We start from the raw sequence: 17,062 nt of genomic DNA, 5'->3' as shown, positions 1-17,062 counted from the left end.
GTCCCCACTGGAAAATTTGGTACCCAGTTTCCAACAACTGCATTTTAGCCTGAGGAGCAGTCTGGACAGGGCTCAGGTGTTCATAGCATCATGCCATGAAAACCTGTGCAGCCCTAGCTCCCTTCTTGTGCTCTTGGTCTGAGTAAGAGACAGCCCTTGTAAAATACTATTTATTTGCTAAACACCGGCAACATCCTTGGCTTTAAAAGAGGCATGCAAAGACAGCCCTTGCCCAAAACAGCTTAGGCAGAACAATTGAATTAATTTCGTATTTAAATTAAGACTTTTCCAAATAGCACCAGATAAATCTCACCTAAGGGAACAGAAGCTTCAGTACAGGGCAATTTGTCTGCAGCTTGTGCTGTAACAACATTCAATAATGAGCCAGACAATAATACCTGGACTTCATACATAACGATGACAAAGAGCCAGCTTATAACTATTGAAACAATATCCTCAGTAGCAGATGAATAATGATAAAATATTTATTTTTTCTTCCCCAGTACTGTTTTCCCAAGAAACTGGCTTAATCCTTGAGCAGTCTATAGTGTCTGCCATATCTCTGTTTGCGTGCAAGAGTCCTCTGGGGTATTCCCTTTATTTTGTTGAATGGGGAGTTCCTGTTCATGAAAGCCCGATAACATTTTTCTTCATGTGCTGGGCATATAAATCATGCTGGTTAGATAAATGGGTGGGAGTAAGTCCACCCACCTTGAGAAGGAAGGAACCTTGATATTGTTCTGTTGATCCCTGGATTCATCTGTCTCTCCCAAAAGATGTGTGTGGTTCGGTTTAGGGAACCAGGCCATGCATGATTTCTGCATGTTTAAGTGTGTTCTCCCCAAATTAGGGCTCTCTTCCTCAGTGTGAAGGGAAAACTGATCTAGCACTGCCACATGCTGGACATGTAGTAAAAAGAACTCAAACTGGAAGAGGTGGGGCTATCTTAATAATCTGCTTTAGAATCAGAGGATGTGCTAAGAACAGAGGTGTTTTGGGGGACTGTCAGGCAGAAGAATATCAGTAGATGAATTGGTTGGTCAACTTTAGCCCTGGTTTATGCTTGCTTTCCTGGTGAGAACCCTGAAAGAGGGCCCCTAGGCAGAAAGTCCTTCAGAGCTTTGTTGAGCTGGTTTCAGTCATAGTCTTTGCGCTCTTCTGTGTGCAAGTGTAATTCACTGATTGGCGTATGTTACATGTCCCCTTCTGTCACGGATCCACAGAGTCGGATAAAGCCCATGCTACTGAAGGGGTCTCTGGAATTCAAGCAGTGGAGACTCATGCTTTTAGCTTTGGAGGTTCCCCTGTTCAATCCCCAGTGTTGGCCAAAGTGGATGTCTCACAAAAGCAACAGCTCAATTCAAGTCTGGGCACTTGATTGCTCAGGTTAGACAACGTGAGTGGAGGGGCCTAGCAATGGCCTCACTTCCTCTCCTGATAGATCAGCAATGTGGGGCAAGCACACGCTGCCTCCTTTTCATGCGGGTACACTGGCTGTGCTCCGCCAAGGCTCCTGGAGGTAGGTAGCTAAATATCTTGAGGACCTGGGCCATTGTGCCTGGCTCAGGCACCATGCAAGCTTCCTTTAGCGTTGGCTGGGCTGGTTTGTCTCCATACTGCCCCCTACTGCAAGACTGCGCCTTAGTGCCATACCTGAGTCTCACATGTATTGCTTAGATTGTTTCAAATGTTAATACTATGCTCCTGTACATCCCCAACCACCCGTATGGGTAGACAAGTGGCGAACTGAGACTTTTTATGCTGTGCGGTGTTGTTGCAGCCATGTCAGTCCCAGGATATTAGAGACCAGATGGGTGAGGTAATAGCTTTTATTGGACCACCTTCTGTTAGTGAGAGAGACAGCTGTCAAGCTACACAGAGCTCTTCCTCAAGCCTGGGAAAGGTACTTAGGCTCTGTCTACACTTACAACGCAGCTGCAGCGCATTTGGTGAAGGCGCTCTATGCTGACAGGAGAGAGCTCTCTCGTCAGCGTAATAAAGCCAGCTCCGCGAGCAGCAGAAGCTATGTTGGCGGGACAAACTCTCCTGCTGACATAGCGCCGTGCATACGAGCGCTTATGTTGGTGTAACTTGTGTCACTCGGGGTGGAATATTCACACCCCTGAGCGAGAGAAGTTTTCCCAACATAGGCAGTAGTGTAGCCATACCCTAAGAGTCACAGCTAAATACAAGAGGGAACAGATAGTTTAGCATAAGTAGTTAGCAGATATTCAAAGGTACCATTCAAGGTGAAGTGGCCCATTAGCCCCCCCTGTAGTCATAGGACAAAAAGGGGGCTTAGTGAGGCTGTGTCTACACAACAGCCTATATCGGCAAAACAGACTCGCTCAGGCGTGTGAATATTCCACCCCCGTGAGCGACATAAGTTACTCTGACAGAAGCGCTCGTATACACAGCGCTGTGTCTTGCGCGGTTCGCGGAGGTGGTTTTAGTGTGCCGATGGGAGAGCTCTGCAGACACTATGTCAGTACAGCAATGCCGCTGCTGCGCTGCACACACAGACATGGCCTGAGTTACAGATTGTTGTAATAAGCCACAAATCCAAGATCTTTATTAAGACCATGATTTTTAGTGTCTAGCTTACGGATTTAAGCTCCCAGGCTCAAAGGACAGCTGCACAACGCCTTCAAAGGACAAGCCTGGGAGATTAAATTCATAACTTTACGAGACACTAAAAATCATGGTTTTAATAAAGATACTGGATTTCTGGCTTATTACAACAATCTGTAACCCACTAACCCCCCCCCTTTTGTCCTATGACTACAGGGGTGTTAATTGGCCCACTTCACCTTGAATGGTCCCTTATAACATGTGCTAACTACTTATGCTAACCTATCTGTTTGAGCTTGTATCTAGCTGTGATCCTCTCCTTTCCCAGACCTGAGGAAGGGCTCTGTGTAACTCGAAAGTTTGTCTCTCTCACCAACAGAAGTTGGTCCAATAAAAGATATTCCCTCCCCCACGTTGTCTCACCTTTTATGCTAATCTCTATCAATTTTATTATTACCTCAATCTCTCAGATCCTTCCGTTCCTAATTTATCTCTTTGGTTCACCTGTTACATCATGTCTGATATTTTTCTGGGTCAGTGACTGTCTTTATTGTTACACTGTTTGTGTAGAGCTGAGCACATTGGGGTCCTCATCCTTGAGTGGGGTGAATAATCATAATGGAAAATTAAAATACAGAATAATGTTAATAATATGGCCAGATTTTATAGCAGCAAGAAAAAGAAGTAGCAAATTTCTTCCAAAGTTTTGCCTTTTCCCTGTTTCCAATTTCTTCCAAAAGTCTGATTCCTCAGAGACTTTTTAAAATATTTATTAACAAATTTTTACACATTAAAAATCAGTTGTGAAAGTGAATATAACCCAACTGAAAGCCAAAAAAAATCATGTTTGAGGATAACAAAAACTGTATTTTGACTCCAGAAAGATATGCTGTCCGCTGCAGTTATCTCACCGGCAACCTCCATGGTGGTTGCATATATTTATAACAGACACCAATGAGTCATATGTAAACATTTTGATTATAAAGATTTTCTTCATTTTCCCACAGACTTGCTGCTTTCAAACAGCTGTATCCCATTCCTGGGCTCAGCGGAGGGGTTTGATTTTCGGACCCTGCTGCTAGATGAGGAGAGAGGCTGGCTGCTAATCGGAGCTAAAGACCACATCTTTCTGCTCAGCTTGGTTGATTTAAACAAAAATGTAAAAAAGGTCAGTTTGTTTTCTACACAGTTCATCTGATAAGTTTGTTTTCAGCCCCTTTCCCAGTCTTGTGTTTTTGTTTTTGTTTTTTTCTGTCTTCGCTGGCTAAATGGCAAATGCGCTACGTGATGCGTCCTCGTAACCGGACTTAATAATCTCACCTCCCATTGTTACATGGTTTGCTTTTAATCAGCGGAGGTTGTCGGTGTGTGTGACCCCTTGTAGCAATAAAGAAATGTATTAGGTCGGATACCTATAGAGGCCGTGCACTTCATGAAACCAAAATATCAACAAATGGCAAGGACACCTCTCGAAGTATTTGTTTCTTTTCCCCTTTAGCCTAATGGAGACATTTGCAAGACAAAAATTTAAAAAACAAACAAACAGTGAGGTCATTTCTGTCCTTGCTTACTGATTTCATTGGGGTTATGAGTCTAACTAAGCATAGAATGTGTCCCATTAGTATGTTAGTCTGCTGTGTTTTAAATGGCACTCAACATTTTGAAGACAATTTAAATATTCTTAACTGTACTAATAGTGAGAATTATTTGGGTTACAAGGGACCTCTGTTGGGTGCTACCATACATAACCCATACCTCTACCCTGGGTAAAATTAATTTTGTTACTTCTAGACCAGTGATTCCCAAACTTGTTCCGCCGCTTGTGCAGGGAAAGCCCCTGCCGGGCCAGGCCGGTTTGTTTACCTGCCGCGTCCGCAGGTTCGGCTGATCGCGGCTCCCAGTGGCTGCGGTTCGCTGCTCCAGGCCCGTGGGAGCTGCGGGAAGCGGTGCGGGCTGAGGGACGTACTGGCTGCCTCTTCCAGCAGCTCCCATTAGCCTGGAGCAGCGAACCGTGGCCACTGGGAGCTGCGATCGGCCGAACCTGCAGACACGGCAGGTAAACAAACCGGCCCGGCCCAGCAGGGGCTTTCCCTGCATAAGCGGTGGAACAGTTTGGGAACCACTGTTCTAGACCATATCTAAGAGAAGGGTGTCAGTTTAACCTTCAATATTTCCAGTGGGGATGATGATTTGATGCTTTTTGCACATACCTTTGGCTCCTAGTGTATAAAAACCAAGTACTAGCACAAAAACTCCAACTAAAACTGCTTTTTGATGATCACATGTATGTTTCTGATTGAAGAAAGTTAGATCCTCAGCTGTGTTTTATATTGTCTTTAAATACAACAGGAGGTTCTAAAAGGTAAATTCTGCTGTGGGCTATACCAGTGTAACTCAGGTTGGGCCCATCTGTCTGAAGGGAAGACATGAGAGCATTGTAGAAAAGAGTTTCTAATATCAAACTTCACAATCTGAATAGCTATTACTTATTCTTTTATTCCTATTTCTTTGTATGCTTTTCCGAATGATCATTTTCAATCATAGAGCTCAATAGTGTAGTCAGAATTGTGACAATGTACAAACGGCACCCACCCATCTCTTAGGGATAGTTATGGATAACAGAATTATTCCTACCTTTCTTATCCCAGTTTTTGGCAACTGGGCAGTGGAAGAGGGGGAAATCACGTGTAAGGGAGGCAGATGTCTGTTTCTACAAGTCCTTACTTTAGCTAAACTCCCAATGATTTCAGAGGGAGTTTTGCTACTATAAGCACCACAGCATTCAGGCCGAAGTTACTGAGACAATTACTATGGAACCACATACAGCTGTTTCTCTCGAAGTGCTTTCCAGAGTGTAAACTCACTGTACAATAGAACTAAAATTTACTTCTGATAAATCAAAATCAATACGTGAAAAACTGATTGATACTGTGATAATTTGAAATATGTAATTTAATAAAATTTGCAGATTTTAGTAGATTCTGACTTCACAGGAGGCTATGAGTGTAGATGTACCCCAGGATCAAACCCAGTTTTCACTCACAATTTTGCTATGGAGTTTCATTTAACTGTCTTGAGTTTTATCACAAGACAGCCACACAAGGTATATTTCGGCTGCTAAATAAGTGACCAAAGGTGCTGAGAACCTACTTATCCCATTAATTTCAATGGGAGGGGGAAAAACTTTTGTGTAGTGGACCATTTATTTAAATGCCTAAGTATGGATTTCAGTACCTAATTTTAGGTACTCAAGTTTTACAATATTGGCATCTATGTATCAGTCTGTCTGTCTTATCTGTTTAGTGCTGGCATCCATAACCATAAGATACTTACACAATGATAGGGGGAGAGGGAGATTTCACGTACGTTCTAGCCTAAGGTTACTCTCCAGTATCAAATGCCAAAGGGTACTTTCCAGTAGCAAATAAGTGTCAGAATGTAGTGTTGGTCTGTGCTGTGTTTAGACTGACTGTGGTTTTGATTGGCTCTGTGCCACTCGGCTCAGCTGCAGCCTTTCCTTGTGTGAGGAAACCACACATGTTGGGACTAACAGGGTCTGAAGTGTCTCCTTTGTACTCTTTGAACTAAGAGTCTTCTGAAAAAAGGGTATTGTGCTATAGGTGTCCATTAGGGATAGAAGCAACATATCAGGATATTAAATTTCTTCCTGATAATGGTACAATTACAAATGACTCTACAGAAGGATGATACAAGAATCCTGCTTAGAGGTTTGAGACGGGCACAAGAGGTTTGCAGTCAGACTGAAAGTTTGTATAACTAATGCACAGGTTTTCATTCATCGGAGGGAAAAAGAGCATGAACAGTGTTTGAATTTTATAAACCTAGTGAATCTAGAGATGTGCATACAGGCAGTTACTCAGTTTTGGGGTATTCAGAAGAACAGTTTTCAGGGTAGCAGCCATGTTAGTCTGTGTCCGCAAAAAGAAAAGGAGGACTTGTGGCACCTTAGGTTTGTTAGTCTCTAAGGTGCCACAAGTCCTCCTTTTCTTTTTTTAGAAGAACAGTTATAACCCTGAATATCTAACTCTGAATATCCCCCTATTTTCTCTTAGAATGCTACTTTCTATACATTCACTTGACAAATTTACATTGTAGGGTCTGTTCAGATAAGTTACAGTATTTCCGGAATAGTATTTAAAGAAGCCTCAAAAGCAGGGGACCCTTCCCCCTTTTTTAAAAAAAATACCTTTTTACAACTTTCTGTTACAGCATAGTTAGTCACATATGTTGGAAAGAGACAGAGCAGCTACCCACTATGAAATTCTTGATGAGGAGTATTATTTTAATACTTTTTTTTAAAAAAAATATAGCTTCTGTATTCTGTCATATCACAGTTTCATCACCAATTAACAGGTTTTTTTTTTTCTTCAAATACATGGTTTCTTTAATTGTTGTAGCTTTTAATCAGCTTATTCTAGGTAATTGTGGAGGTGATTGATAACTCCCATCTATTAATGTGTCAACTGTGTTATGGTTGAAAAACTACCCCCTTTTCAGCATAGTCACGATCGCCCTGTAGAATGTAAAAGGAATGAATACCATTAAAATTATAGATCAATGAATTTAGGATTTTATAGATTTATACAGTAATATCTAAAGCACTTAATAGAATAAGATCACCTTTCTATAGCAGGGATAGAATTTTCTGTGAAATTACATAGGACCTACAAACCTCAAGACGGTTTTCTGTTAAATTCCATAGGGCTTTTCCATAAGAGAGCTCATAGGCATATGCCCTAATGTCTTCGTCCAAAGAGCTTAAGACACTTGACAGATATTGCAAACTGCTTATAAAGAAGAGACCCTGTGACTCTCTTCAAACAAATAATAACCGCAAAATCAGCATAGAAGTAGACAGAAAAGAGCACCAGTGGATGTTTGTTACAGCATGTCACTCCTAGGTGGTATACTTGAAGAACAGTAGTTTGTAACCATTAGAGGGTGTAGTTTAAAAGGAAGGCAGTAGAAAGGATTTTGAAGAGAGCATGCTCCTCACAATGATGAAGAGGTGAAAAGGAGTTTTGATAGGCATCCGGCTGGCTGAGTTCCTGCTGAAATCATTACTTCTATACCGATGGGATTCATTGCATTTACTGTATTGTTAGGGCACCTAGAGCCTTGGCTTATTATTTTAAATTTAAATGAATAAATAAAGGAAATAACTTCAGTCAACTGTACAAATGTTGGTGAAAATGCTGCACAGGAATTCCCATATTCCTCTGCATCTTATGTACTTACAGCCCTCAGCAGTGTAAGCAGGGTTACATGTTAGCGTGGTTATCACTGTGCGATCTACAGTGGGACCCACCCTTCTCTGCAGCAATAGGAATGCTATCAAGAGCTGACAAACTCCTGAAAAGCTGCCAACCTACAGGAGCTGTCAGTGCTAGAAAACACATCCACATATGGGCCAAACAGATAAACATGTCACATCCCCACTCTCTTCTTTGGAATGAGTTATTTTGACCTGCCACAGTGTGCACTGACATAGGGTCACAAATTGTTGTAGTTGAGGGCATCCTTAGCTTGCAGCTTGTTTTGTGGCAACACCATGTGAATGTTTGAGGGGTAGCATGTGGATTAACAGTCCTGTGATTTATCTCTTTTCACTTTTGGACAGACCCCATCCTCATATAGTAAAACAAACACTTGATAAGGCCCCATTTTGCCACCCATTCTCAAGCAAAACTTCTATTTAAATCAGTGGGAGTTTTCCCTAAATCTGGACTCAGTTGACGGGAATTTTCGCATAGCAGTAATGTGGGAGTGGGCCTGTATTAGGGCACTGAACCGTGGGGCTCACGCACACATGCAAGTGTGCCTGTTAAGGCCCTCAGACCAATTAGACTGGGAAATGTAGTTGCAGGTAAGGTGTCTTACAGGAAATTGGATACAGGACTTCCTACCTCTTATGCAGAGGAGCAGACAGTGGGGACCCAAGGTGAGGGAAGGGGCTCTCTGCACCAGTCAGGATGTAAGACCTGAAAAGAGCCACCTGCAAATATCAGGAGCTACCCGGAGAGAAGCCTCAGCTGGGGTGGCCTGTGAAGTTCTAGAAGAAGTGCTGGAAGGGCTATGAAGCTAAGACAAGCCCGGGGGGGTGGGGGGGGCAGTGGGACTGTTCTCGCCTGTGTTTGGTTTTGGTCTGCATGTCTGCTAGTAAAGAAAGCCCTGAGAAGAGAACTGGAGTCAAGCTGTTGTTTGAAGCTTGCGTTCATGTTCCCCCTGCTGCTGGATCAGCCCACCAGTTTACATGGCCCCAGATGCACAATGACAGTCGCCTCCTTGGTGGGTTTCTTCTCATGGAACTTGCTTCCCCGCATATTGGAACACTTTCCTTAGTCCAAAATCACATGGAAACATACAGCCCAATGAACTGGGGTTCACCTTTCGTTCAGACTCAGCCACATCTGTGGTGAAAGCTCCAGCAGCCTTTCAACAGGGCAGAGCAACACAACAGACCAGGACATCATGTAAAGAATACCTTATCTGACTGGAACAGCACAGGAATTTTAGTTAGAAGAGAATGTATCTTTCTTTTCCTTTTGTAATGCTGCCATAAAATACAGTGCAAACATCCACTGCCATATTCATGTGTCACTGCTTGGCTTTTGGTGTAATGAATAGGTGGTATGCTTCCATCTGAAAGATCCTGCTCATCTTGGGCTTTGCTCAAGTGTGTGAGGGCGGGATTTGCATTCAAATGAAGAGGAGAGACTAATGTGAAAAGGGGTGGCATTTTCCTTAGCTATCATGTTGAGCGTAGTGTACCCCTCATGACAAACGAACTGTGGGGTAATTTCTTCTCTCATTTACAGTGGGAGGGAAAAACAGAGTAACTCCATTGAAGTTAATGAAGTCTTTCCAGTTTTGCACTGGTGTCACTGAAATCAGCATCTGGTGCTTTTTATATTTTCTTTCTAATTTTCATATATGCTTGTAATGTATCTTTAACCATTCATTTTACAAAAATAGAAATACTAGGAAAAGATTATTTTCTTTTAATATAATTGATAGTTTAAATACAATCAAATCCTAAAGTAAAAAATAGTTATATATTAAGACCTCACTATAGTGTTCAGATAGAAAAAAGATTTGAGGGTCCTGGTGGATAATCAGCTGAACAGGAGCTCCGAGTGCGACACTGTGGCCAGAAGTGCTAAGGATCTTAGATGCCTAGACAGGGAAATCCTGAGTAGGTTATCTTATCTTTGTATTTGGCAGTGGTGTGACCACTGCTGGAATATTGTGTCCAATTCTGATGTCCACAATTCAAAAAGGATGTTGATAAATTGGAGAGGGTTCAGAGAAGAGCCATGAAAATGATTTAAAGGATTAGAAAACATGCCTTATAGTGATAGACTTAAGGAGCTTGATCTATTTAGTTTAACAAAGAGAAGGTTAAGGGATGACTGGATTAGTCTATAAGTACCTATACAAAGAATATATGTTTGATAGTGGGCTCTTCAATGTAGCAGAGAAAGGTATAACACAAACCAGTGGGTGGAAGTTGAAGCTAGGCAAATTCAGATTGGAAATAAGGTGCAAATTTTTAACAGTGAGGGTAATTAACCATTGGAACAATTTACTAAGGAACATGGTAGATTCTTCATCACTAACAATTTTTAAACCAAGACTTAATGTTTTTGTGGAAAATATTCACTTGGATTTATTTGGGGAAAGTTCTTTGGCCTGTGTTACACAGGAGGTTAGACTAGATTCCTTCTTGAATTTCTCTCCAGCTTCGAGGCATATTTACATGGGTTGATTACATTGTGAATGTACGCAGTAATTGGGTAGCAATAAAATGCACTGGTTTGACAGCAGTGTAACTCCACTGACTTTGAGTTAGTGCTGAATTATGCTGGGCAAGAGGAGAATCAGGTCCCCTTTTTGAGTGGCTTGCTTGCATATAGCGAACCATTTTTTCCTGTACCTGTTTTTCAGTCAGTAATAAAATACATGACTTTGAAAAGCCCTGTGAGACGTAAGTCTGGGAATGTACATTTCAGGTGTCGGAGTCAGACCGTCAGGTATGTATGTGTCTGTTGAAAGTGTGGAGATGTGTGGCAGATGTACACTAAAGGAAAATTCAGAATATATGCCTAACATTTTAAGGAGCTGCAGCTATTCTTCTGGTTCATTTAAATCTTGATGCTTCAGTAAAATTCTTAAAAAGGAAAGAGTAATTATTTTAAAAAATTAATTATGGGACAAGATTTAGATAAGGAGTTTACTTTTTACCCTTCTTTGTTTACTAATGGTCTAAAAAAATCTTAGCTTTGAGAGTGCAGCCAATACAATGGGATCCTGTTGTAAGAACTGATTTGGACAATCCTCCCTTAATATCGGTGTGTCTGAATGATCACTGTGTCCAAATCACTGAACAGTGAATATCTCAAAGTGGACACATACAGATAACAGATTTCATGTACTATAGAGCAACTGTCAAACAAACATGACATTAAAACTGGCCTTACCTAGCATTCCCAAATACTGTAAATGTCTTTTTTTTCTGCTAAGCAATATGTAAAAAAGTGTGAAATTCTTTTGAAGCTTTGAAAAAAATAGAAGAAATTACTTGGAATTTCTTTTTACCAACTGCCCCACTGATCAGTGAAAACAAATGACAAGCACCCCAGCACCAATACGACCTGATTTCTGGAAATTTAATGTGTAATCCATAGAGCTGAATGACCACTACAAACAGAGTCATATGCCATAATGTTACAATTTTACATTTGGGGGCATTTTATTTTAGAGCAACATAAAACCTTTTATTGATGCTGCATGTTCTTTCTATCTTACTTAGTGATGGGGAAACTGAGGCACAGAGTAGTAGCTTGCTTAAGGTCAAACAGTAATAACAGGGTACATTCTAGATCAGAGCTACATAAGATAAAATCATGAAACTATAAAGTCAGCTTTGACCTTTGGATCTTCATTATATATACTTTTCAAGAAAAATAAATGATTAAAAGAAAAAAAAACCTTTTGAGTGGATGGATCACGTCTTTAATACAGTTACGTTCTTCACTGAAGTTAGGTAACCTACCATTTTCACCGATATTTAAGATACAGATGCTCTCCATGCAATTTATAAGCTCTAATTGGTGGTATTTGTGGAATGAAAACTAATTATTCTAAATCCAGAAATAATTATCTAGATTTGAAAAAAATAATTCTGTAATACTTGTAGTGCAGCCTCATAACAGATTTTAGCAGGGCATGCATGTAGCATTTGTCCATGTTCATTATCGTGAAAATGGTTTTGTTAATGAGCTTCCTTTTGCGGAATTCCAGAATAAAACCGTTTGGTCAGTAAGAGATTACAATGCTTACATTTTGCATTGAATGCATAAGCTTAAATGCATCTTGCAGAATAAAGTAAGTTTTGCTTTGACCTTGTCAGTCCAAGCCATCCATAGATTGATAGATTTGTACATTTTAAGGTCAGAAGGGACCACTAGATTGGTCTGATTTTCTCGATAACATAGTGTGACTGGTTCTCCCAGGGTGCCACCTGGAACTGGGGTACCATTGAGCCCCCCTGACCCAACACCCTGGGCTCCCTCTTACACTGTACTGCTGTGACAAGCTGCAAAGCCCTCTCCAGCCTGCACTTTCACCAGCATACATACAGGTAGGGACACACCCAGCTGCAGTTACATGCAGGCTCTTGGACCAGCCCCTGCATGGGAAGGCTGCAGCTAGGGCAACTACCAGCTCCTCAGGCATGCACCCCCTCTGGAGTATAAACCCACAGTTATCCCATCTTGCATTGCACATGAATTGTACAGCGTAAGCTCATAACATTTGCCCCCTCCCTCAATGTGGAGAGGAATATGCAACAGCTTTTTGCCCCTGAGTTATGATTCCCACACACTGGTTTAGATAAAGCAAAAATAAGTTTATTAACCATAAAAGATAGATTTAAGTGATTATAAGTGAAAGAAAACAGATCAAAACAGATTACCTAGCAAATAAACTAAAAATGCAAACTAAACTTAATATACTAAATAGATTGGATTTAAATAGCAGATTCTCACCCTAAGAGCTGATACAATCAAGCTGGAAATTCTTAAGGGGCAAGCTGCACTTGCTTACAGCTTGGAATCCCCAGGTGTTCCATTCACAGGCTAAAAATCCCTTTAGTCTGGGACCATCACTTCCCTCAGTTCATCTTTGTTCCTCAGGTGTTTCCAGGTATGTTGTCATGATGTCATTTCCCCCTTTTTATATTTTCTTCCCACTTGCTGGAAAGCTCTTTTTGCTGTGACTTGGGTCAAACATTTCCCATTGTGTAGTTCTGTCTCTGAGAGGTTTCTGTTGTACACAGTTCCTGGGGTAATCCTTGTGCTTGTGTGCATTTCCTCAATAAACCATTAACATTGTTTGGCTTTTTTATTGTTGTATCTGAAAGGCTGCTTGTGGGTGTTCTCAACCTCACAACTTGTTTCAGTAACACAAACATAGCCCACTTCATAACGTCACATATTTGAGTATTTGAGTCACATAATTGAGTCCTCAAGGAATCAATTCTGAAGCACTTAGAGGAGAGGAAAGTGATCAGGAACAGTCAGCGTGGATTCACCAAGGGCAAGCTGTGCCTGACTAATCTAATTGCCTTCTATGACGAGATAACTGGCTCTGTGGATGAGGGGAAAGCGGTGGACACGTTGTTCCTTGACTTTAGCAAAGCTTTTGACACTTCTTGTCAGCAAGTTAAAGAAGTATGGGCTGGATAAATGGACTATAAGGTGGATAGAAAGTTGGCTAGATTGTCGGGCTCAATGGGTAGTGATCCATAGCTCCATGTCTAGTTGGCAGCCGGTATCAAGTGGAGTGCCCCAAGGGTCGATCCTTGGGCCGGTTTTGTTCAATATCTTCATAAATGATCTGGAGGATGGTGTGGATTGCACCCTCAGCAAGTTTGCAGATGACACTAAACTGGGAGGAGAGGTAGATACGCTGGAGGGTAGGGATAGGATACAGAGGGACCTAGACAAATTAGAGGATTGGGCCAAAAGAAATCTGATGAGGTTCAACAAAGACAAGTGCAGAGTCCTGCACTTAGGACGGAAGAATCCCATGCACCGCTACAGACTAGGGACCGAATGGCTCGGCAGCAGTTCTGCAGAAAAGGACCTAGGGGTTACAGTGGACGAGAAGCTGGATATGAGTCAACAGTGTGTTCTTGTTGCCAAGAAGGCCAATGGCATTTTGGGATGTATATGTAGGGGCATTGCCAGCAGATCGAGGGATGTGATCGTTCCCCTCTATTCGACATTGGTGAGGCCTCATCTGGAGTACTGTGTCCAGTTTTGGGCCCCACGCTACAAGAAGGATGTGGAAAAATTGGAAAGAGTCCAGCGGAGGGCAACAAAAATGATTAGGGGACTGGAACACATGACTTACGAGGAGAGGCTGAGTGAACTGGGATTGTTTAGTCTGCGGAAGAGAAGAATGAGGGGGGATTTGATAGCTGCTTTCAACTACCTGAAAGGGGGTTCCAAAGAGGATGGATCTAGACTGTTCTTAGTAGTAGCTGATGACAGAACAAGGAGTAATGGTCTCAAGTTGCAGTGGGGGAGATTTAGGTTGGATATTAGGAAAAACTTTTTCACTAGGAGGGTGGTGAAACACTGGAATGCGTTACCTAGGGAGGTGGTGGAATCTCCTTCCTTTGAGGTTTTTAAGGTCAGGCTTGACAAAGCCCTGGCTGGGATGATTTAGTTGGGATTGGTCCTGCTTTGAGCAGGGTGTTGGACTAGATGACCTTCTGAAGTCCCTTCCAACCCTGATATTCTATGATATGACGATAGCACATACAATACAATGAGATATTAATATCTAGCAGATCAAGACTTTTAAAATAATACATCGCAAGGCATACTTTGTACAAAACATATCCTAATTACATGACAGTGGTGAATATTGGGGTGCCAGGGTGTCACACATAGGTTATAACATTTTGTCCATTTACTTCTATATTAAGCCCAATAAGTTTTGTTGACTAAAGCATATCTTCCAGAAAGGCATCCAGTCTTAAGTCTATAGCTAGGATCTTGGAAACGCTTATGCAGGTAAATAGCTTGATGCACATGAGAAGTCAGTGGGACTATTGACATAACTAAAGTTACTTATGAGAGCCAGTGTTAGCAGTAACAAGCCCTGGGGAATTATTGTGTACAGTTTGATCACTTTTAGAACTAAAAGTGCTTCAGCTCTGTGATCATACTTTATAATTTATTATGTAATCTTGATGTGTTACATTTTAGAAATGGCATTTTCAGGGAACCTCTCATTTCTCACATGAAAAGTAAACGATTAAATCCTTTGTGCAGAATTGTAAACAGATTGTTAAGCTGCAGCACTTAAGCTACCCTTCAGTGACTGATTTATGTCTTTAGAATGCTAAACTCTGAGGCTGTCAAGTAGCTAAGATGTAAACCAAGTGACTCTTCTGTAGTCAGGATTGACTCTGTCCGTTTCCTCAGTCAGCATGGCAAGAAGCGTTCATGTCCCAGCCTTATCTGTCCATTTTGTACCACACATGCTATCATGCCTTAAGCTTCAGTTCTTCAAAAGACTCTGCCCAGGAATTAGGGTCCATCCACCTGAATCTCTTACCTTACTTATGCTGTACCCCACTGTAACCAATGCCATCTTCCACTCAGTCACCCCAACATCTCACCCTGATGACCCTGCTTCTTTCCCAGTACTTTCTCCCAAACATCCATGCCCCTGGAACTGGCTGTACTGGCATGTCTGATTCAGACCAAGGTGCTTTCATTATGTCACCCTGAGCTATGCTCTGGAAGAGCAAATTCGAGCTCCAGTTCCTGAGATGACATTATAAGGCCTTATCTTTTCTTGAAATAAATATTGCTGTAAAGGGTTAAAGTTTATGTAACTTAAATTTCCTTTACTAATAGTTTCATAGAATCATAGAATATCAGGGTTGGAAGGGACCTCAGGAGGTCATCTAGTCCAACCCCCTGCTCAAAGCAGGACCGATCCCCAATTAAATCATCCCAGCCAGGGCTTTGTCAAGCCTGACCTTAAAAACTTCTAAGGAAGGAGATTCCACCACCTCCCAAGGTAACGCATTCCAGTGTTTCACCACCCTCCTAGTGAAAAAGTTTTTCCTAATATCCAACCTAAATCTCCCCCACTGCAACTTGAGACCATTACTCCTTGTTCTGTCATCTGCTACCACTGAGAACAGTCTAGATCCATCCTCTTTGGAACCCCCTTTCAGGTAGTTGAAAGCAGCTATCAAATCCCCCCTCATTCTTCTCTTCCGCAGACTAAACAATCCCAGTTCCCTCAGCCTCTCCTCATAAGTCATGTGTTCCAGTCCCCTAATCATTTTTGTTGCCCTCCACTGGACTCTTTCCAAATTTTCCACATCCTTCTTGTAGTGTAGGGCCCAAAACTGGACACAGTACACCAGATGAGGCCTCACCAGTGTTGAATAGAGGGGAACAATCACGTCCCTCGATCTGCTGGCAATGCCCCTACTTATACATCCCAAAATGCCATTGGCCTTCTTGGCAACAAGGGCACACTGTTGACCACAAAGTTTCTTACCACAAAGGTAATTGTAAATGAATGACTGCGTTTTGACAGTAAGGGAAATACATATGGCCTGATTGCACATCCCTTATTCATGTGGGAGTGAATGAATTTCCTTGCAGAAGGCCAGCACATCCCATTTCTGGCTGGGAGGAGAACAAGAACAGCTAGAATGCAAACAAGGGAGGTTGTTCTCGACCCAGTTTTGTAGACATGGGAGGTTGGGATGGTTCAGAGAAGCATTGCACATAAACATCTGGAGCAAAATCTTGGCCTGTGTGGGCACTTTCAAGCTGCCCTAATTGTGTGGAATTGAGCTGGTGTAGGGGTCATGGCTAGAATGTGTTTCACTCCAGCGATCTCCATCTGTAATAATGGTCCCAAGGGGGCTGTTATAAGATGACATGATTAGAGTAGCCCTGAGGATTGGAAGAGTAAAAATGGTGCCAGAGAGCTACTTAAGTCCCCAAGCTTTTCAATCTTGCTCTGAGCACAGCTCATCTACACCCCAGCATCCAGAACCCTACAATTTTGGAAGCTTATCTGAACTGAACTGCAATTTTGAACCTTTTGAAGCTCACCATTATTGGTATAAATCATATTGCCCTTTCTTCCATCTGAAATTGTCCAGAGGGATATCTTTCGATTTAATTGCCATGAATTCAACTCCTTAAATCCCCTTTTGGAAATTATATATATATTTGTGAAAGCATGTCTGTATTGGAAAACAAGCCTTATGTAACGTCTGCTCTTTAATATAACAAATCTAGACTCTTAGGACTGTGGTGTTAAGATTTGAATGAAGTGCTATCCAAGATGAACATTATGCTGTAAGAACCCAGGCTACTGGTAAATCACTTTTGGGCTCCTGAAGCATGAGGCATTAGAT

General features: G+C 41.8%; 1 protein-coding gene across 3 annotated transcripts in view; it reads left to right on the top strand.

Annotated features, from left to right (window-relative positions):
* Positions 1-17,062, top strand: part of SEMA3D (semaphorin 3D) — a 188,814-nt gene that overhangs the window by 80,454 nt on the left and 91,298 nt on the right. For all 3 annotated transcript variants that reach the window (XM_074942568.1, XM_074942569.1, XM_074942570.1), the window contains exon 3: positions 3,579-3,739. In XM_074942568.1, the coding sequence (XP_074798669.1) occupies positions 3,579-3,739 (161 nt within the window). The remainder of the gene's footprint in view (positions 1-3,578; positions 3,740-17,062) is intronic.

Source organism: Natator depressus, chromosome 1, assembly GCF_965152275.1.
Source record: "Natator depressus isolate rNatDep1 chromosome 1, rNatDep2.hap1, whole genome shotgun sequence".
Lineage (NCBI taxonomy): Eukaryota > Metazoa > Chordata > Testudines > Cheloniidae > Natator > Natator depressus.
Note: the sequence above shows the minus strand (reverse complement) of the source record. Positions and strands in the feature narration are given on the sequence as shown.